The sequence below is a fragment of the Rattus norvegicus genome, chromosome 5 (assembly GCF_021556685.1).
Source record: "Rattus norvegicus strain SHRSP/BbbUtx chromosome 5, alternate assembly SHRSP_T2T, whole genome shotgun sequence".
Taxonomy (NCBI): Eukaryota; Metazoa; Chordata; class Mammalia; order Rodentia; family Muridae; genus Rattus; species Rattus norvegicus.
This window is the reverse complement of record NC_141538.1, coordinates 62,003,651-62,026,227: the sequence shown is the minus strand read 5'-3', so window position 1 is coordinate 62,026,227 and position 22,577 is coordinate 62,003,651. Positions and strand designations below refer to the sequence as shown.

The 22,577-nt window shown below is 45.5% G+C and overlaps 2 protein-coding genes across 5 annotated transcripts in view; one reads left to right on the top strand and one right to left on the bottom strand.

Moving 5' to 3' along the window:
* Positions 1 to 16,965, bottom strand: part of Dnai1 (dynein, axonemal, intermediate chain 1) — a 69,669-nt gene extending 52,704 nt beyond the window's left edge. The window contains 1 exon segment of the mRNA NM_001024342.1: positions 16,829 to 16,965. Within this exon segment, the coding sequence (NP_001019513.1) occupies positions 16,829 to 16,855 (27 nt within the window). The 5' untranslated portion in view covers positions 16,856 to 16,965.
* Positions 16,966 to 17,294: 329 nt separating this feature from the next.
* Fam219a (family with sequence similarity 219, member A) overlaps positions 17,295 to 22,577 on the top strand; it is a 50,627-nt gene continuing 45,344 nt past the window's right edge. For all 4 annotated transcript variants that reach the window (XM_087551237.1, XM_087551236.1, XM_087551235.1 and 1 more), the window contains 1 exon segment: positions 17,295 to 17,656. In XM_087551237.1, coding sequence (XP_087407363.1) covers positions 17,597 to 17,656 — 60 coding nt within the window. In that variant the 5' untranslated portion in view covers positions 17,295 to 17,596.

The window sequence follows — 22,577 nt, the reverse complement described above, 5'->3', positions numbered from 1 at the left end:
CACCAGCTTGCAGCTTCCGTTTCTAAAAAAAATAGAAGCTCTCAGTCCCAAAGGAATGGCAATTCACCAACACATCCTTATCCAGCTACAATGAGTGCATTTTAAATCCCAGAGCTGAGTGCGCATGGAAAGCACACAGTAAGTGTTTAATGAGAGGCCTTGAGTTTGGGAACAGTGCTATGCAGGATAACAAGCACCATCACACACTGTTCTGAGAGAATGAGTTGATGCAAGTATTCTGAGGGCAATTTGATAATACATACCAAAATGTAAAATGTATATATCCCAGGGCTGGAAAGATGGCTGAGTCCTAAAGAGCACAGGCTGCTCTTGCAGAGGACTGGTGTTCAAGTCCCAGCACTCACAGGGTGCTCACAGCTGTCTGTAACTCCATCTCAAGGGTCCTGTTCCCTCTTCTGGCCGCAACAGGCACCAGGCACGCAAGTATTGCACGCAAATAAAACATCCATACACATAAAATTACATTTAAAATATTTAGAATTCATATGCCCCTCAGTTCAGTAACCCAATTTGAGTCTTTCTCATAGAAACTTTATACACACATCTTATGCCTCTGCTTCTTGAAAACTGGGTACTTTGTAAGTCAAATGTATTCCAAGCGTTATTACAATACTGCTAAATATTCATCAAGAAGCATCTCGTGAAATATAATGAAGCAAGTTGGGGCTGGGGCTATAGTTCAATGCATAAAGTGTTTACTGTGCAAGAAGGTAGATCTAAATTCCATCCCCAGAATGCACATAAAAGACAGGGCATGGTAGTGCATGATTGTAGTCTTTTACTAGGGTGGTAGAGACAACAGGGTCCCTGGCTAGCTGAGATAGCCTAATCTGTGAGCCCTGGGTCCTAATAAGAAGTTCTGTCATATATATGCCACATATCTATATATCTATATCTATCATATATCTATATATCTATATCTATATCTATCTATATCTATATATAGATATCTCAAGGCTAGAAAGACGGCTCAATCATTAAAGGCTGGACTCATAACCAAAAAGATGAGTTCAGTTCCCACCACCCACAGGTGTCTCTCATCCCAGCACTCGGCATATCTCTGTGTTCAAGGCCAGTCTGATCTTCAAAGAGAGTTTCAGGGCAGCCAGGGCTACACAGAGAGACTCTGTTTCAAATAATAACAACCACCAAAACAAAACAGAAGGTTGCCTTAAGGAACAACACCTAAGGTTGACCACTAGCTTCTACTTGCATGCACACACCTACAAAACATACAGACAGCAAAGTTTGCCAATTCAATGGGATCGTGTGCAAGTAATAAGAAAGAATTATCGTTTTAGAATATGGTGATGGTAGTTCACAAGGCACTGGGTTTTTTAAAGATGTATTTATTACTTTTATTTTTATGCGTTCTTTGGCTCTCTCTCTCTCTCTCTCTCGTGTGTGTGTGTGTGTGTGTGTGTGTGTGTGTGTGTGTGTACTTTGCATGTGACTGTTGCTTGTGGAGGCCAGAAAACAGTCAGTGCTGGATCCCCTAGAACTGGAGTTACAGGTGGTTGTGAGCCACCATGTGGTTGCTGGGAGCAGAGCCCAGGTCCTCTGGAAGAGCAGCCAGTGCTCTTAACTGCAGAGCCATCTCTCCAGCTTCAACAATGTACTGCATTTAAATATTTTTCTTAATTTTTTTTTTGGTGGTGGGAGGGGAGATGCACTTTCCCACATCTGACTAGTATTCCTGAAAATTGTTAAAAGAGTAAATTTTAACTATTAATACACATACCAAAGGTAAACTATGAGGCGATGCACACTAGTCAGCTTAACTTAATTATTCTAAATGTGTGCACATTTAAAAATATATTGTATGTAGCCAGGCATGGTGACACAATTCCAGCACTTGGGAGGCAGAAGCAGGTGGATCTCTGAGTTCAAGGCCAGTTAGGTCTACATAGTGAGACCCTGTCTCCAAAACCAAAGAAAAAACAAAAAGCAAACAAAAACAAACCAAAAAAATATGTTGTACATATAACATATCAATTAAAAAACATATTATTGAAAAACTAAATCTGCAATATTTATGTATGGGGAAGCTCTCCAAAGCATATTATTAAAGACAGTGGCCATAGGGGTTGGAGAGGTGGCTCAGCAGTTAGAAACACTGGCCGCTGTTTTGTTTTGTTTTGTTTTGTTTTGTTTTGCTTTGCTTTGTTTTGCTTTGTTTCTCAAGACAAGGTTTCTTTGTGTAGCTTGGGCTGGCCTCAGACTCACAGAGATCCACCTGCCTCTGCCTTCCCAGTGCTGGGATTAAAGGTGTGTGCCACTACCCCTGGCCCTAGGAGCACCCACTGCTCTTACAGAAGAGCCAGGTTCAACTCCCAGCACCCACGCAGAGCCTCACAACTGGTTATAACTTCAGTTCTAGGTGTCCAGGTGCCTTCTTCTGGCTTCCATGAGCACCAGGCATGTACATGACTTATATGTAGGCAAAACACCCATACACATACATAATAACATAATTTTTAAAAAGAATGGATGTAGACTACGAAACTAGATTGGAGGTCAAGGGGAACAGACATACTGGAAAGGAGGTAGTCCTTGAAAACTCATATGGGGCTTGGAAGTATAACAGGCAACTGGGGTGAATGCACCAGGGAGGAGGGGATGGGAAGAAGGAGTGGGGGTGAGGGCACCAGGGAAGAGGGGGAGATGAGGAAGAAGGAGAGGGAGAGAAACAACCAAGACAATTTTTGTTTGAAAAGTGCTATAATGAAACCTAATTATTTGTAAGGTGATGAATTATAAAAACAAAATGAAACTTTATAATTCTTAAGCAAACAAAAAAAGTTATAGGGCTAAGGGTGAAGCTTAGTTTAGCCCTGACCTGCTCCCTACACAGGACTAAGAATGAGAGAGTAGGTAAGGAAGAAAGAAAAAGGATTGAAAGAGAGGAGAAGGAAAAAGAAAGAATAAAGAAAAAAGTTACAGAAATAGAGGTCCATCCTTTTTTTTTTTTTTTTTTCCGGAGCTGGGGACCGAACCCAGGGCCTTGCGCTTCCTAGGTAAGCGCTCTACCACTGAGCTAAATCCCCAGCCCCGAGGTCCATCCTTTTACCTCAAGTTTGTATCTGTGGGGTCAGAGAAATGGCTTAAAGAACAAAGGACCTTCCACCAGAACCCAGAGGATGAGAGCTCTCTCTCTCTCTCTCTCTCTCTCTCTCTCTCTCTCTCTCTCTCTCTCTCTCCCTCTCATCCTCTGAGAGAGAGAGAGAGAGAGACCAGCAGCCCCAGATAAGGATTTAAAAGTAAGAGCTCAAGGCTGAGATGATGACCCAGTAGACAAAGATCTTTGAGGACAAGCCTGACTAACTGAATGAATGAATGGAGAAAAGCAAACAGATCTCCAGAGCGAGCCGTGCTGGCTTCCTGGCTCTGTGGCACACTGCATGTGGTCACCAGACACGATGCTGTCTAGTCCTCACTCCCCTGTCTGTAAAGTGGAGATTAGTGCTCTCCCCATAGAACTGACATACATAAGAACAAGACAGCCCAGCAGAATACTCATTCAGGGCCCGGCACCAGGAAGCCCTCGGCCATCAGCAGAGATGTAGGCTTTACAGATCCTATTATTACACCACAGTGTGCTGTGCAAGGCACCAGGCTCCCTCTGAGCACATAGTGAATAATTGAAGATCGTGTTGTCCTGGCCAAGAAGCATCTGTCAGAAAATAACCTGTAAATCTCAGGGTGTCACAGGGAGGAAAATGATTTGTATTATATAGCATCTTTCAATTTGCCACACGTTTTTGAGTGCACATTCCAATTTGACCCTTATAACAATCTTTACTGGATGGATGTTGTATTTGTCAATATTTTTTCTGAACCTAGAGATACCGCCATATGAATTTTCTCCTTTATTCTGTTAATGTCAAGAAAGACTTTGATTTTTTTTTTAATGTTGAGCTGGCTTGAGTTCTTGAACATTCTTGAGACAAACCACACTTGGTTAATGTGCTATTCTTTTGATATATTGCTGGAACAGATTTAATAATATTTTGTCAATTTTTTGCATTGATGTTTCTGAAGGATCAGTTTGTAATTTTCTTCTTGTATAATAGCTTGGTTTCAGGCTCATGCTACATCACATTCCGTTGTAAAAAGGATGCCATGTAAGACTGGGGCTTTGTCATTTTTGCTTAGTCTTCTTTTGTTCATGACAGGATCCCTCCACATTGTCTGCTCAGCCCTGGGTGGCTGGAGTTCATGCATCAAGCCCGCAAAGTCTCAAGCCCTTCGTTCTGCCGCATTTACACCAACAGCTTCTTTCGGGGGGAGGTTTTCAATCATGGATTCAGTTTTTTTAATAGAAACTTATGTCAGTTGAAGTGAACTGTATCTTTCAAGAAGTTTGTCTATCTCATATAGATTGATAAACTGATTGCACACATTGGTTAATAACATCTTCTGCTCTCCATTTAATATCTATAGGACCTGATCATGGCCATTCTTTTAAAAACCTTGATAAGTCTTGATAGGTTTTTAAAAGATCAATGTTGTAGAGCCCAGTCACAACAGATACGTCTACAAAGCAACTTCCATAACTAAGGCTCAGGTGACATTGTGGAAGAGGGGGGCACAAAGACGATAAGAGCCAGAGAACGAGGGAGTCGGCTGTGAAACTAGTCTCACAGTGACATGAGAAGCTACATGCATGAAGTCTCACGGACATGACTTCAACATGAGCGGAACAAGAACAGCACCAATAGATGAGCCAAAGTGGACAGTGGAGAGGCCTCCAGGCCTCGGCGCTATACAAGGACTGCAGGCAACAAGGAACACTGGGAGTGGGAGAAACAGTTTTCCAGGGAAGAGTACACCAAATGGTTACCCAACACCAAATCATCACCTCTATGTGCATGCATACAAGCAACATTATACAGACTGAATAGGTTGCATTTACGAATATATACGTATATACATATATGCATGAAACAACGATTAATGTAAAAATAGGTCATGAACTTGAAAAAGATCAAGTGAGTTACGTGGGCAGGTTTAAGACAGAGGACAGGGAAGGGGCAAATAATATAATTCTATTATGATGTAAAAAACAAAAGAAGTATTAAAAAGTCAACTTTATTACTGTTTTCAGAGAACCAACTTCTAACTCTACTAAACATTTTTCTTTCCAAGTTTCTCTGAAACAGTAAAATAAATGAATTTGTCAGAGAAACATGGGATGCCATATAAACACTGATTCAGCTACTTCGGGTTTGATTTACTTTTCCTGTGCTCTTTAATACTTTTACATTTACTTGTGCATTTATTGTCAGAGCACACATATGGCGGTCAGAAGACAACCAGCAGGAGTTGGTCTCTCCCTCCATGGGGCAGGTTCCAGGGACTGAACCAGCTCCTCAGGCTTGACAAGTGCCTTAACCCACTGAGCCATCTCCCTGGCCTCTTTCTGTCTGTTCTTAAGGATTAATTTTATTTTTATTGTATGACGTGTGTCATTGCATGTTGACTTAGAGCCGTGTGACCTGACTGATATGCGTGCTGGGAACTGAGTCCAGGTCCTCTGGAACGAAGGGCAGTCGGTACTGGGCAGTGCTGAGCTTCTCTCCAGCTCGCCAGGCCCTCTTCTGAAACCTTTCTTCCTCGCTAATAAAGCATTTTAAAAGCTATACATTTCTGGTAAGCCCCACCCCACAGTACCCCACAATTTTACATATTTGTATGCCTTCTGTTAAGGTATTTTCTAATTTCTCCTGTGGCTTTTGTTCCATGGATCATTTAGAAGTATGTTCTTTAATGTTTAGAAATTCTGAACATATTGTTTAATTCATTTTAAATGTACTGTTTAACTCTATTGTGCCTACACTATGCTGAAATGCTTTGTCCTCGGTGGATATATTAAATTTCAATAGAATTAAAGTCTGTAGGAGCTCAATCTTGCAGAATATATCTAGGCTTATTTTCAATCTCCGTGTACAGTTGATCTCTGGGAACACTCCGCAGTTCTTAAGTGTAATGTTCTATAAATGTTAATTAGGTCAAGTTGGTTGACAGGGCTGTTCAGACTTTCTGTATCTCTCTGTGAAAGAGGAATGCTAAGGATCTCTGTCTCTGTAATTATTTCTTTAGACTTCTTTATGTCTGTCAACTTTTTTTTCCTTTTCTTCTTCGTTTTTTAGATTTGTTTATTTATGTATATATGCTCTGTCTTCATGAACACCAGAAGAGGGCATCGGATCCCATTACAGATGGTTGTGAGCCACCATGTGGGTGCTGGGAATTGAACTCAGGTCCTCAGAAAAGCAGCTAATGCTCTTAACCCCTGAGCCATCTCTCCAGCCCCATGATCTATCAGTTTTTCATTTACATATTTTGAGGTTCTAATAGTAGGTGCATACAATTTGTTGGGTTTCTTTTTCCTCTCTTGAGTTAACCTTTCATCGTTATAAAATGGGAATACTTCTTGTTTTGAAACCTACTTTGTTTGTTTAATAAAGAAAACTGCTCATACTCGTCACTTTGTTGCAGGCTGTTAACGTTGTCGTCATCATCATCATCATCATTATTGACAGGGCCCTTATGTAACTCAGACTAGCATTGAACTACTAGGTAGCCACGAGATTGGGTTTGAACTCCTGATCGTCCTGCCTCTACCTCAGAAGTGCTGGGGTTATGGGTGTATACCATGCCTGGCTCACACAGTATATTCCCCCTATCTTTTACATTCTCTTGGTGTCTACATTTAAACCCTATCTATGTAGGCAACATACAGCTTGGCTTTGAGCTTTTTTTCCCTTAGTCTGATCAACTCTACTCTTGGATGAAGGTACTGATTGGCCTTTACTATGTTCTCATGTGGGGGGGGGTGGAGGGGTTTTTTTTCGACATTTGATTTTTACTCATCTTTTCCTTTTGTGTGATGTTAGTTGAAATTTTTCTTTAGTGTTCTATTTCCCTTTCTTCGTTGGTTTTTTCATCTGTGCCTCTGTGTAACGTGTGTGCCTGAGTTTGTTGGAAGGTCTACAACACGCACTACCTGCCAAGAATAAGACACTAAACCAGGTGTGGTAGTGAACCCCTGTACTCCCAGCTCTTGAAATATAGAGAACAGAGGATTAAGAGTTCAAGCCTAGCCTGGAGTACATAACAAATTTCTGGCCAGCCTTGGCTATATGAGGTGGTCTCAAGAAAACACAAAACAACGGGAAAGAACATCAGACCACTTTACATTCCACAATGTGATCATTGTCTTCCAAGAAATAAATAGTATACCGTTTCACAGTGCAACAATAGTGGATTTTGCTTTGTTTTGTAGACAGGGTCTCAAGGCCTAAACTTCACCTACCAATGCAGGAGAACATCACTGAGCCCACTTACAATAGCTTTATGTTATAATCCCATTATCACCATGACCTTTCCCTATGTTGTCACATACTCCATTTCCACATGCACTGGGGGCACCACCTGACAACAATAATAGTAATTGCTTTTGCATTAAATAGTCGCATAGTCTTTAAAATTAATGGATAGGTTGGGGAAGTTTTATTTGCCTTTACCAACGTGTTTCCTATCACCAATACATCGTGTCTGGATGAATGAGGACAATAAATCCTCTCAGCTTCGCTTTACTTGAAAACGTATTTCATCCTTTCTGTGAGGGACCCTTTTTATTATTGTTGTTGTTTATCAGTGTGTGTGCCTGTGTGTGCTTGTGTGTGCCTGTGTGTGTGCCTGTGTGTGTGTGTGCGCGTGTGTGTGTGTGTGTGTGTGTGTGTGTGTGTGTGTGTGTAAGTGCACACTGTGGAAGTCGGGGGACAACTCTTGGGCTCTGGGCACTGAACTCAGCTTTCAGCTCTGCAGGGTGAGCTTTTACATGCTCAGCTGTCTCACTGCCCTATTATTTTTTTTCTTGAGAGGTGCTGGATAGAGAATTCTGGGTTAATAGTAATTTCTTTCAGTGCTTTAAATATATAATTGCATCGTGTCTGGACTCCATTGAGAAGTAATACATAATTTATATCACTGTTCCCTGTAAGCAATATGTCTCCCTCTCTCCCTACTCCCTCTTCTAAGATAATTTCTTTCTTTCTTTCTTTCTTTCTTTCTTTCTTTCTTTCTTTCTTCCTTCCTTCCTTCCTTCCTTCCTTCCTTCCCCCCCCCCCTTCCTTTCTTGTACTAGGGATTTGAACCAGATCTGTGAAAAACTACAAGCTTACTAGGAAGAATGTGAATTGCACAGACTAAAAGCGGCTTCCTTGGAAGTGGCAAATGTGTGGACTGAGGCAAAAGGAAAGGGCACAGGGTGCCAAGGCCCAGAGCCAGCTCTCCACTCTACTCCCTCTGTGCCCTGGGCACTAGGCAGAGCAGGGTCAGGTTACCTTCAGGAGATTCCTGGGAACCAGCTCTCCCAACCCCAGGAAGTGCTTCTACCTCAAGGTGGGGTGAACTGGAAACTTGGCTGAGGCTTTGAGTGAAGCAGCAGGACTAGCAGACCAGGCTATGAAGACCACCCCCTCCCGTGAGGTACAGGCTCTACAGCAGCATGGGACCCCAAGATGCTTGCCGGGCCCTCTGAGTCTAATCCTCAGGAGACTGCTGAGCACAGCCCAGCCTGTGAATGCTTTGTTCTTAACTTTGGTTTTCAAAGGCATTACTATCAGGGGCTAGACCTGACTCTACTGTGTGTAACCTGCTTGTGCTCAATGAGTTCCTCATCATCCCAAAGGCTTCCCATCATTTGGGGAAACTCTGAACACTATATCTTCATATTTTTTTCTTCCTCTTATTTTTCCTTCTTGCATTCTAACAGCATACAAATTCCAATTACACACATGACATATTCCCACAGGTTACTAAAGCTTCATTTAAAAAAAATCTGGTTCTGCAAATTGGATCGTTTCCATTCATCCATGTACCCAGAATGCGCTTATAGCCTAGCAAACTAGAAGGTGTGTATACAGAGGTTCCTCTACTCCTAGCAGGGTTACATCAGACAAACCCATTGTGAGTCAAATGCTTTTAACGCACCTAAGATACCAAACGCATTGCTTAGCAACGCAGTCCACTGTGATAGCTGTCAGGCCATCCATGAAATTTTCATTTCTGATAGTGCATTTCCCTATTGTTTGTATGTTTCTGCTAAGATTTCCTATCTGTCCATCCATTAAGACAGAGAAATCTTTAATTCTGTAAATATGTCTATAAAGCCTGCCTGAAAGTCTTTGCCCGTTCTCACAATCTCCCCAGATTCTCTCTCGCCCTCTCAGGCTCCCCTTAGCATCTGTCTTCTGCTCCATACACACCCATGCCATGATCAAGAAAGTACCCGAGAGGCAGAGAGCAAGGGTAAATGTGTGACTCACACTGGGTGTTCCCCTTCCTGAGGAATCGATGTCCTGTACTGCACATGGCTCAGTGCCTTAAAATGACTGCCTTAAATCGTGTTCACATTCATAGCCATCTACAGTGGGGGCAAGTCAGGAATTACTGCCCTCATGGTGGGAAGAATGCAAGTTCCCTACAGTAACATCTTTAAAAGTCACATGCAAAGTATATGATATCTTAAAATTCACCACAGAAATGGGCTAATTTTTAAGTTCTACAGTAAAGGCTTTTGTAAAGGACCTAACCTTTGTAATGTAAATATCAGCCCTGAATGAAGGCACTGGACTAGAAGAAATCTGAGGCCCCTTCATGCACAATTCCGGAGAAAGAAGAGACTTGCCAGAAACAACACAAAAGTTACTTTAGTGTAACCAGGTTATATTTTACATTGAAGGAATCAATAAAAAAAAAAAAGAGTAACTCTTTCTAGAGGAAACTGCCTGCTCCCAGCTTTGGCTCTGTGGCTTTGTCTCCTCACAGAGCCTGATAACAGACTCCATGACTGACTTCACTAAGCTAAGGTCACTCAGACCCTTTCCCTAAGAGTCTGAACCAGTGCCACAGAGAGCTAGGGTGAGACGGAGGGGCTGGCGGCATGCTCATGCGACGGAGAAAGCCAGTGCGAACATCATGAGCAGGGAACACTAAAGTTAGGAGGAGCAGGGACCATGGAAACAGTGGCTGGTTGGGGGAAAGAGCCATCACCAAAAAAAGCAGAGCGGCTGTGAGTTAAGGACGAAGCCTCGGGCCTCTGCATCTGCTGTAGAATGACAGAATGACGGTTTTCCAACTCCACGGCCAGGATAGCTTTATGCTTATGTTACCATCCACAGCCCTCCCTAGACACTTTGTGCATTCTCCCGCCTGCCTTGTTTGAGCTGACTTGGGGGAGGTTCTGTTCTTTACAACTCAAAGAACTTGCCCACGATACAAACAGCCTCTGACATATGCTGTTCTGACTTAAGTCTTTGCAACCTATGACGATGAAAGCGGCATGCAAGCTGTACAGACCATACTTGAAATCATGTTCCCGTCCTGTGCCGGGGCTGTGTGCTGTACTTTCTTGAAGTGCTAGGCAGCAACTGAGACAAAGCTCCCTGTCAGCTAAGTGCCCATAGGGTGAGAAGCTCATACTCTACAATGGACTGACTTACAGTGGGTTCATATGGCTGTAAACCTATTCCTCAGAATTTATTAGGCCTATAATGGCAAAAGAAATGGCTGGGGCCCTCTAGGGAGAGAGGCTAAAGTCCTTGTTATGAAGGTAGAAGTGTAGACCTATGTGTCTGTCCACTCAAGGACCTACAAGTCAGTTGGTCCATTTATACTCCAGGGCTGGATCTGAATACATGATACATGGAGAGCGTGGGTAAGTAAGAAAATGGGTATAAGGTAAGTGATAGGAGGGGGAGGAGCCTAAGCTAAACACCCACCCGAATCAGGGTTCCTGCTTGTACTCAGGACTGGACTGCTTTCGTGAGGATAAGGGTGGCATGAACAACTTCTGTGGGCAGAAAGAAGTTAGTGTTCAAAGTATTGCCATACATAGCTTTGCATCGTCTGCTAGCCACTCATGTCCTGATTCACTCAGCCACTAACCATTCACCCAGCAACCATGAGGCAGGGCCTTAGATGACAGCTAAGGGGACAAAGCTGCACTGTTTTCTATGCCCATGGGCTCGTACGGCAGGGAGGCAAGATAAACGATGGGCATTAAAATCCAGCAAATCCAAAGCATGGTGACAACTCAAAGAAGGGGAACTAAAGTTTGATCAACAGCTACATTCTCTGCTTCTCCCACACCACCCTGTCAGTGCTCAAGGCCTGGGAAGATGGAGCACGGCATCCACATTCCTGACCGGCAGAAACAATTTCATGTGGCTCGCTCACAGCTGGAACCAAGGAGCCAACATCACTCTTCGTCATCCTCGTGCAGGCTGCAAAGCCCAATGGTAAGCCCGAGTGAGAGCCCTGTGCCATTATTATTCAAGTTCCGGGCATGTCCCAAATACTAACAATGTGTTAGGCTCCACGTAGAACGGGGTGGGGGCGGGGGTGGGATGCGTTCTGGCCTCAAACACTCACAGCTGTTTTGTAATCTGATAATTGCGCATGACAAACCTCAGACCATAACTCTGAAAATGCATGACTGTCATCGTAACAAAATGGAACGGCCATTGGCAAAGTTTGTTTTCTAGTTATCACTTCCAGAAGGGATTCCGTAACACCATTAGGGGAAGAGAAGGGAAAACCCTCTCAACTTCCTGCCACGAAACCTCAAAACGATCATCGTTGGCATGCACCCTTTCCCCTCCCTTGTTTCAAAGCATCCCTCCTTCTGTCTGTGCCGATCCCATCCCACCTTCTCAGAGACTTGGATCAAGTCATAATTCAATTTTTCTCTCCTTTATCTTCAACTTCTCTCCATCCGGACCCTTTGCCACAGGGCTTAATATATTCAAGTTTTACTTTCATCTTTAAAAAAATATATATATCCTTGCCCATATGGTCTTCACTGCCTTCTACTTCACAGTCTCGCTTCTACCTCTGAAGTTGTTCTCTGCTGAGTCCTTAATGAATTCCTAATCACTGCATCTGAAGACCATGTCTCAGCGCTTTCTCCAGTGACTGTAGCACCAGGCCACATGGCTGACAGCAGCTACGAGCTACCCTGCCTCACCATCATCTCACGTCTTTGGTTACTTCTTATTCTCCATTTTGGATTTGTCTGTGTCTATTTGTACCTTAAACTTTGGTATTTTTCTCAGAAGATTTTCCTGTTTCCCCTAGAGTAACTGTGAGGAGACATGGTATGGCACCTCCCCCACCCCATATTCCCTCATTCATTCTGAGAAAATAGCTGTAAACAACAAAAAAACCAAACCACAACAACAACAGTATGCTCCAACAAGCATACTGCGTCAGGAGAGACATACGACAATCCGATAACACACAAGCAAGTGAATAATGACGAACCATGATGCCTGCTGTGGAGGAAGGGAGCGTAGGGCACAATAATGTATGTATGTATGTACGTACGTATGTATGTATGTACGTATGTATACACACAGAGAGACGAAGGAAGGTGAACTTTAGCTCTGTCTTCTTCGACAACAGGGCAGGAGACAGCAGAATGGAATGTGGAGACTGAGCTCTGAGTTAAAAATCTTAGGATTTCCTGTGTGAGTGAAGACTTGAGCCACTGAAGAGTTCTGAATGGTGGACGACCTCATTAGACTGGCAGTTTGAAAAGATTTGGTGTTTTGTTTCAAATTATATTTATTTGTTTATTCATGTACTTGTGTGGGTGCTCTCGTGTGTGTGTGTGTGTGTGTGTGTGTGTGTGTGTCTGTGTCTGTGTGTCTGTGTGTCTGTGTCTGTGTGCCCACAACATGCACATGGAGGTCAGAGGACAAACTCTGGGAATTGGTTTTCTCTCGCCGCTTGTGGGTTCTCGAAGTAGAATTTAAGTTTCAGATGGCAAGCCTTTTTCTCACATCTCACTGGCCCAGATTTTTGTTTTTTAAAGCAAGGTTTTGCTGTGTGCTAGCACTTGGGTTTTGTTTTTGTTTTTGGGGGGAGGGGGTTGTTTTGGTTTGGTTGGTTTGCAGGTGGAGAATGAATTCGAGAGAGAGGGCGTGGAAGGTGAAGGAAGAGCAGAGGTTTGGGTAGCCTAGATGTGTAGAGTGGGCTTGGGAGTGGTAGTGGTGTAATTGAGAGAGATTTACAAGGAATGAAGTGAAAAGCCCAGGAAGAGAGTTCTTAGTTACCTAATGCTCTCTTCTTGCCCTTCCCCCTGCCTGCTCACCTTTCATCTAGATCACTGTCTTTGAAAGTGTTGCCCCAGGTGGGTTTCTTGTAAGACCACAAAGTTGTCCAACTGTAAATCCCTTTTCTTGGGCTTTTATAAGCAAATGGTGTGAAATCCCAGAACTTATTTTTTCTCCCTTTTAATGATAACCAACTGAGTTATAAAGGGGTACTAAAATTTGTTAGTCATAAACTAAAATTAGCTCTTAACTGGAGTTCACAGAAGACTCTAATTTGGTTTTCTACTAAGAAGTCTGCCTGCCAGGCAATGTTTGGCAACGCTGCAAAGCCCCTGCACATAACACACACAGTTAGCTGGCATGCTCACTGTTTTCAGGAAGGATACTTTGTTACTGGGGCATTTACCAGTGATGTTTGGAGCTGGTCATGGTTTATGGTGCCTGGCATTCATGCATTTTAATTACAAATTATGATTCATGGAGTGCCATCATGAACAATTTAATATGGTGTGAGTTATTTGATTAACTGTGTGTGGGGTAAAGGCAAGACAGGCCAGAGGCACCTCCCCTACACTATTTCCTACTACTTGTTTCCCTTCCTTGCCAATCCAAAACACAAGGAGTGGGCCCCAGCCTCAGGAGCTTACACTTGCTATGCCATCCTTCCCAAGGCTCTCCCTCTCCTTCCCCACATCCTGGCAAACTCCCATGATGCCATACCCCTTGCTTGCCTTTTCTGAAAGCCCTCGCTCTATTCTCACCTCTGTGAGGCTCTTTCTGAGTTCCTTATTTAAATTATAATCATCTGGCCCCCTAAATGTCCATCTACATCACCCTGGTTTGTTTTTCTTCTTGGCACCTACTATCACCTAATACGCCATGTATTTTTATTTATTTATTTATTGACAATTTACCTCCATTTCATTTCACTCTGTGTCACCAATACTTAGGACAGTACCTGGCAGTGACAACCCATCTGTAGTTATTGCATACAACGGAGTAGTTACCTCATGAGGACTTCATAAGCTCTTAGTCTCCTAAGCCACAGATGCACATAGTTCAAGTCCAAACCATTCAAAGCCCTGTTGTGAGAGCAGCCGCACACAGAGAAACCAGAAGAACATGTTTACACATGCATCTCCTTTCCGCCAGGTCCCACTAAGCTCCCTGCTATGACTCCCATACCAGACACACTCCTTCCTACCCATCAAACACACTCAGAGGAAAACTCCCAAAAGATGAGCTCATGCATTCAGATATCCAACCAATTCCTTTTCAGAATTAAATGTATGCAAGGTTTTATCCATGTTCCAGAGATCAACAATGAATAAGAATACAGATTTGATCCTTGCTACAACAAACTTTACCCAGTGGTAGGCATATCACCCTGTTCTGTTTCCAGAAAGTGAGCTTAGTCCTTTATAGGAAAATATGACTGCCATGTTGAAACTCAACAGACACAAGAAAGGAAAAGGAAATTTAGGGCAGGGAAAGATGAGGCAGACGGAGGTAGATAGGAAAGGCCACGGAGCAAGAGCAGTTTCTAGGGCCTCGAGCAGAAAGATACTGTGGATATCAGTCTAGAGGCAGAGAGCGGGTCAGTGTGCTGATGGGAGAGTTTTCATGACGTTAATGATAAGGTCTGAAGTACACTGGGTAATGATGACAGCCCGTTCAGGGACATCTGGGCCCTCAGAACCCAGTTAGACTTTTGAGACTTTGAGAGCAAGAGAAAATATTACAAAGCTGGTCTGGGGAGGTGATTCAGGCATTGAGAGCACACACTGCTCTTGCAGAAAACCTGAGTTTGATTCCCAGAGTCCACGTTGGGTGGCTAACAACCATCTATAATTCTAGCTCTACAGATATCTGATGCCTATGGTCTCAGCAGCCACCTTCTGATTGGCAGTGTGACCAGACTAAAGAGTTTAAGTTTCTCTCTGTCATCTAACTGTCCCAATCCTGGCCTTCCCTTACCAGGATGAGCTCCAAAGTCCTACTGCCCTCCTCCCTGAGGCCTCCCTATTGTCCCCACCTGCATGCCCCTCTCTCCTTCAACCCAAGAATAAGACCTTCATCCTTCTGTTCTCTGTTATACTGGGAGACAGAAACCATGTCCCAAGCCCCACTTATCCCATAGTTTAGGGCTTAGTGTTGATCTAAATTGAATCTCAGTGAGACAAGATCGTGATAAGCACAACCTAGCCTTTCCTGACAACACCCTAGTGTTTAAATTGTACTAAAATACCCCTTCCCTCCAGCAGACAGTGCTGATGTGTGCAGGGCCCATTGGCCTAGGTGTTCTCTCTTTCCTCTCTGTTGTCACCTCTTTCTGTTTTCAATGTAACTAGTCACTGATGTTGCCCCAAATAAGACTAGAGAAACTCATTCTGTTCAAATTATGAGCTGCTAGGAAAAAAAAAATCCATCTGTGTTAAGAGAAAGCAGACTAGTGCTTAGGGGGTAGGAGGCAGGGAGAACTCAACTGGACTAAGGCACAGAGAATTTCTTGTAATTGAGGACATATTCTATGTTTTGATTGTATCGATATAACAACTCTATCAAAACCTGAAGCATCAAAAGCATGTTTTACTATATATAGCTACCTCAACCTTGGTAATGTCAAGTTAAAACAAACTGTCCATAAATTAAGGGTCAGCTGCCTTAAGCACAGAGCAAGAGTTTCAAATCACGATTCTGCCTCAACATAAAACCAGGGCATGACCAATACAAGAATAGACAGCCTCTTAAAGGCTACAGAGCTCTAATACCGATCAGCTGTAGATGATGCGTGTAAAAGAAGCAGAGGGCACAAGATTGATATACAAGAATCACTACCAAAATATGTGAAGTCTTAAATATCATGGACACAGATTTGCTCTCCAAATCTCAATATACCTAGGCTCAAGTGTAGAAAAGCATTTTTTTAAAAAAGTAGAAGCTCTGCTAGAAGTTAGAAAAGCAATTTCTGCAGGACACTGTCATTCTTTTATATCCCAGAATGCACCTCGAGAACCTCAGACTAGCTTGTCATGCATGTGATTCTGGGAGGAGTAACTCAAATTTCCTGTGAGGAGGGATGACATCTTGCCAGGTGACAGAGACATAGCTAATGTCCCCATGGCTAAGTGGATGAGAGTCTTATAAGGAGGAGATTCGTGTTTGAGGGCAGGGAACACAGTTTAAAAAAAGGGGGGGGTCTTTCTCTTCTTCCTCTCTGCTTGACTTCTTGTTCCAAACTCCTGTATACGATCTGTTCTATTCTGGGTCTCCTGTGCACTTCTCGTGTCCCCTTTCTGAGTTCCCACATGGCAAATGGCCTCTTGTCTGCACTTAACTCAGCACGGACCATGCAGCAGTGCTGAACAAAAAAATCCATTGGGACAAGAATGAAAGGGCAACAAGGAAGGGACTGAATGGAATATTGAGGTCTTAGGGGGTAGACTAGACAAGATGGGTCTGTGAAGAGCTGGAAATAATAAGAAAATACAGATTCGCTTAAAAGTAAAATGACTGTGGGTTCAGGAAAATTTGGGAGAGAAGGGCAGGACTTGGGAGAGAGAACAGGAGAATCAGGTCAGTGGGAACACAAGAGAGAGAAAGGTTGGAGGTCAACAGGAAATAATTGGCGGTTAAGGTCAGAGGTCATCAGAAGACAGCAGGCCACAGTAAGACATTACCTGCTTACGAATCTGTTTCGAGGGCATTGCCGCAAAAATTAGAAAGCACCTCAAACCCTGCAAAACCTACAAAACGCTTCCTCTCCCGGGGAGAAGTTTCTCCACACACAGGAAATGCAGACTCTCTTCCACTTCAGTTCCTAGTCACCAGGGTTCTTCAGGGACAGCTGACGTTGTGGGTCCTCGCGCCCTTGTAGAACAGCATCAGCTCCTCCCTGACGCGGTTACCCAGCAACAGACAGGCACCGAGCGCGCAGGCGCACCTAGAGCCCCTCCGGGCACGGGGAAGAGGCGGGGCTTGGACGCGCAGGGATCCTCTGGCTCTGCTAAGCCCCGCCTCCGCAGCGAAAGTCCGCCCTCCGCGCAAGGAGCTCCCGCAAGTGGGAAGGGCTGGGGCGCCCAGACACCGCCTTCTCATGAATAATGCAGGATCCGGGCGGTGTCCCGGACCCGGAAGTGGAGTTGCAGAGTCACCGCAGTGGCTGAGCTGCTGACAGGAGGCGGCGGCGGAGGAGGAGGCGAGGCAAGACCTGCGGCTCCGCGGGGCTACTGCCGCGGTAGCTCTAGGCAACCCCACGGAGCTACGCCGGTCTCAGTCATTCCGCGAGCCTCTCGCCGCCTGTCCATCCTTCCATCCGCCTATCCGCCCGACTGGTCTAGGGCGGCCTAGTCTGCATCATCTGCCGGGCTTCTGGGGCCGCCGCCCCGCGCGGTCGCATCGGCGTCCCTGGCCGCGCCCGGCCCCTGGCCCGCTCGCCCGCCGGCACCATGATGGAGGAGATCGACCGGTTCCAGGTGCCCACCGCGCACTCGGAGATGCAGCCGCTGGTGAGGGGGCGGGCGGCGGGCAGGCCAGGGCCGGGAGGGGCGCCGCCGGAGGGGAGGGAAGGAACTAGGCCGTGGGGATTGTGCGAGGGGGCGCCATCTGATAAGGTGGAGGGAGTCCTGAAAACGCTTTGCCGGGGGAGGGAGACTTGCAGAGCGAGAAAACCGTGGGAGATTACCAGCGGTGGGAGCGAAGGACCTGGAAGGTCGGAGGGCACGGTCAGCAGATGCAGAACGCCATCCGATAGGACCAAGGGAAGCACTATACTGCACACCGCTAGTGGAGGCTAATTTAGGAGGATGTCTGTCACAGAGCATCTTTGGCAGCAGGCCCCAGGGGTCGGGTTGAGAAAGGCGTTAACCCTCAAGGCCTGTGATGCTCAGGGCGAGGGAGGAGACCAGCAGGTCAGACTAGGGAGGAAGGAAATAGGCCTTTAGAAAAGGAGAGACCTGCCCGGCGGTCCTTTAGATAAAGATAGCAAAGCTGAGCAGGAACCAGGCACCAGTGGGGACAGAGGTTCATTGCAGGACCTGGGAATTCCCTTCCTCTCGAGAGAGGAGCCCATTTCGATCTGGGGGCATCGGAATCGGGAAAGGGAAGAAGAGTGTGCGGTGGCGAGATGGAGAATCAAGGGTATCCATGAGAATGCTAAGGTGTCTCCAGGATAGGAGGTGGAGCTGTGCTGGAGTGGGCTGTGCCGACCGGTTCGGAATTCGGAAGAGCCCTTGTCATCTTAGGCCTACGTGCATGGAGTCTTTGCTGGGCGGGGATCCTGCCTCCGGTCCGTGGTCCTGGAGTCAGGCAGGAATGATGTCATCGATGCCGGCGCCGAGGGGATGGAAGGGGGAGGGTGATGCCAGTTTGTGGAGGCATGGCCTAAAGAAGACGTTGCCTGCTGGCCATTGCCCTGAGGCTACCTGACTGTCACTGCTGTCGGCATATGGGTAGGAAAGTCAGAGGCCTAGCCAGCTGACCTAGAGAAGGGAGAGGGAAAGAATGTAGAGGCATGTTCATTCGCCTAACCCACCTTGGGGCCTGTGCTAGTAAGAGCTAAAACGAGGTGCGATAGGCCAGGAACCAATAGGTAGTGAATGCCTTGTTTTCTGGTAGGGCTGACCCGTGCTCTCCAACTCCTGAAGCTTGAGGGCTCCCTAAGTCTCTTCCCTCTGTGTTAGTTAGTTAGGGTGGCCCAGAATAGGTTCTTCCCTTGGGCCTTCAGCTCCCAAATGGACTGGTATGCTTTGTGGTTTCATAGAGAAGGAACTTGCCTATTACAGTAGCCAAGTGGGAAGGTGGGAAGTATGGCAATCTCCATGCCAGGTAGTTTGCTGGGTAATCAACTGCCTTGGAGCTGGCAATGAGTGTCTTCTACGTTTCGTGAAGCTGAAACAGATGGGCTTTGTAGACGTGCACGGTATTAAACTGAGAGATGCTGCAGGACTTTTTCCTACCTTGATGCCACTACAGAATTAGCTGGGAAACAGAAAATCTCCAGGGAAAAGTTTGTTCTGTGGAAGTAAAGAAGGACCTTGGGCTGAGTTAGAACTTTATAGGTTCCCTGTTCAGCTAACCTTGTTTTCAAACTAGGATGCCCTTCCAGCTCTAAGCTGATCATGTGTGGATGAGAGGGGCGGAGGTTCTGGTAAGTCCAGGAGAGGAGGTAGTTCTTGTTTATTATCTGAGGTTCCCAAGATCATACCTGACCAGGGAAGGAGAGGAAGGAATAAAGTCATCAGGATTGCGCAATTGTTTTGGGGGATTCTGTTATTTCCTGGTATTCTTTCTTAATCCTGGGCAGAAGACTCCAGGGCTGTTTTGGTTTGTGTGGTCCTGAAGTAGAGAGGTTTGTGGGGAGGAGGTGCCTATTAGGATAGCTATAGCTGCCCACGCCCTTTTCTGAAGGCTAAAGCAGTCTTCAGAGAATGCTGTGCCGAGGCTGAGGGAATCTTTTTTTTTTTTTTTTTTTTGGTTCTTTTTTTCGGAGCTGGGGACCGAACCCAGGGCCTTGCGCTTCCTAGGCAAGCGCTCTGCCACTAAGCCAAATCCCCAACCCCTGAGGCTGAGGGAATCTTAAAGAAATGGCAATATAGTCTCACACCTGAGGGTCAAAGACAGTGTCCTGTTTCTTGACTCTGTTCCCATATTGGAGTCTAGAGATACTCCCACCCCACCCCCAACCCCAAACTCCTTAAGTGTCCTTTAATCCGTTGAGAACAGCAGAATCTTGTGTAGCATTTCCCCAAGGACATTCATTCGGGTCATAAGGAATCCAGATGCACACCACAGAGTAGAATGTAGGGGTGTTTGGGGAAAGACATCAAATTAGGGTCCCAGGCTCTGATTCACCTGTGATCTCTTCCAGTTTTTGCTATTATTTATGGAGACCTCTAGGAAGTCTTCCTTGAACTGAGATAACCTATTCATTCAGTGTTTAAACAATAGTTCCTCATTCTGCCTTCCAAAGAATATCATGAAGCCTGATATATTGACTCCGAACAATGATTTACCAAATACTTACTGAACATCTACTCTGTTCTAGATAACTACACAAGCTATCAGGGGCACAGTGGCTAGCAACATAAGTTCAGCTGGGGCCCTGCCCTGCTGAAGCACACGGTTCAGTAAAAGTTTATTTCTTTGTTCACTCTGTGAGTAAGCAGCCGGAGAGCAGAGTGGAGTCAGCCTTCTTAGACCCCAAGAAAAGATAAGGCAGCTCCAGTATTGGCCCCGTTGGTCCTTTCAGGACCCGGGTGTATGGACAGAGGCCTGTGTCTTGGGCCCCATCATCAAAATAACCCTCCCCACCCCACAGTAGTAAGAGAATGCTGAAGGCCTCTCTTGGGAAGGTGAGCTGTAGGAGAAGCATCTTTTTCTTTATTTTTACTTGAAAGAGAAACTTGTCTTGAAAAGGAGGCTCGGGGGAGTGGCAGCAGCTAGAGAGAAGGTGCAGCCAGTAGATCTGGGTGTTTCCAAGGTGCTAATTTAAGCATTAGCTCTCAGCTAGTGGGAGGCAGACGAAGAAATCCCTGCCCTGTTGTTGCTGCTGCTGTTACCACAGCTGCCTAGAGCCTCCTGTCTGGGGCGGGAGTTTGCCTGAAAGGAGTGGCTTCCCTTCTTTCCCCATCATTGCAATTATTTAATTGGCCTGGCTGCATCTCAGCAGCTGAACCAGGCCCTAGGCTGTCTCTGAGCTCCCCAGGGTCTCTTCTTGTTTCCTTAGAAAAGAAAGGAGCGCTCCTCTTGGTGACCTATTCCCTAGGCTCTTCTCCTGCTCCGTCTGTCTTCCAGAAACACTGGAATGCCCTTGTGTGTGCTAGCTGTGCCACACACCTCACGGAGCCAGGGAAACTCCTTGATGCCCAGGGCTCAACTGCTCAATTGCTGAGCAATTGGGTAATGTGTGGGCTGCTATTGGTATGAAGGGCAGGCCCAGGCCCTCTGACCTGTTGTCTGTTCAGCTGGTTGGTGTAGCCATACCGTCTATGTCTTGGAAGAGATTTGTTGCAAGAAAAACTCAGAGCTTTTGAGTACTTAACTTCATCAAGCAATACTCTGCCTCCTGTTCAGTCAGAGGCATAAGATGCTTACAGAATGGCACTGGCAACAGACATTGTCATTGCATGCTTCAGAGAATGCTAGTCTAGTCTCACTGAAACCAGATTACCCATTAACTCATTTGCTTAGTTCATGAATTAGTATTGTAAGGATATGGAGACAAGTAAGGGCTCTGGTTGTGGATCTCCAGAATGATGACAGATATATGTCATATCTTCCTAAAATATTGACATAGATACATGCCAGAATGAACAGGAATTCATGGTAATCTGGAGAGAGTAAGAGAAGACTGCCATCCTGGCCTCTGACTGGAGCTGAAAGAGGAAGTTAGGACTTCTGTTGTCTGCTGACTCTATGGGCTCAGGATTGCCAGGATGTTAACTCAATGGCTGGGCCACAGGAGCCCCTGAAAGAAGAGCATCACAAAGAAAGCAGCCAGCACTGTGGGAGGCAGTGTGTGTGCTCTGGTCTAAGTGCCTTTAAGATGTTCCTTGAGGTCAGATGTCTTGTCAGTTTAAGGATAGAACCTGGAGAGAAGCCATTTCTCTCTATCTTCCTCTTTGGAAAACTAGGGTTGGGCTTGCCAGGGCCTTAGTCTTTACCTACACAGCTCTTTCTCCAGAAGCACACTAAGAAAGAACCTAGATGCCGTGTTGGGATCAACAAAAGAGACTCTCAAGGCAGGAGTATACCCAGAGCAGGGCTGACTGAGGCACGTGGGATAGATAATAAGTACCATAGGAGAACCAAAAAGGGCTCAGTGCCTGCAGCGATGGGCTCTGGTCCAATGGTAAGGGGGGACTTACTTGTCACAGAGTCAACAGTGCTCACCAGCTCTTAGAAGAGGATGAGGAGCACCAGTCTGACATGGTGCAGGAAAGGCAAGAATCCCAGGCAGTGGGCATGGAGGAAGAAACCAGAGGGCATTTGGGACGAATTAAAGGTTATTATTGTAGGAAACACATTTGAGCGTAGGTAATTGCTTTCGTGGTGAATGAGGTTGAAGAAGGTGAGGTTGGAGGGTGAGAAGGCAGTAGAGAGGTGTCTGAGAGATAAGGTCTGAGCTTAAGCAGATGTAGAGAGGGGAAGGGGACAGACGTGAGTAAAGTGGGATGGCAGAATCTGGAGAGGTGTTGTGGAGAGCTAGGAAACCAGATGACCCCAAGGTCTCTGATATGGATGTGGATGGGGGAAGGGACTATCACCAAGCGTCTCAGGAAATGTGCAAGCTGCACTCTTGCTTTAGAGACTTCTTATAACAGAGAAGGTGTCTCTTTACCTTTGCACAACTTCTGGGATCATAGTGGACTCAGGAGTTCTGAACAAACACGCACAAGGATGACAGTGACCCCTCAGCCTCAAAGAGTC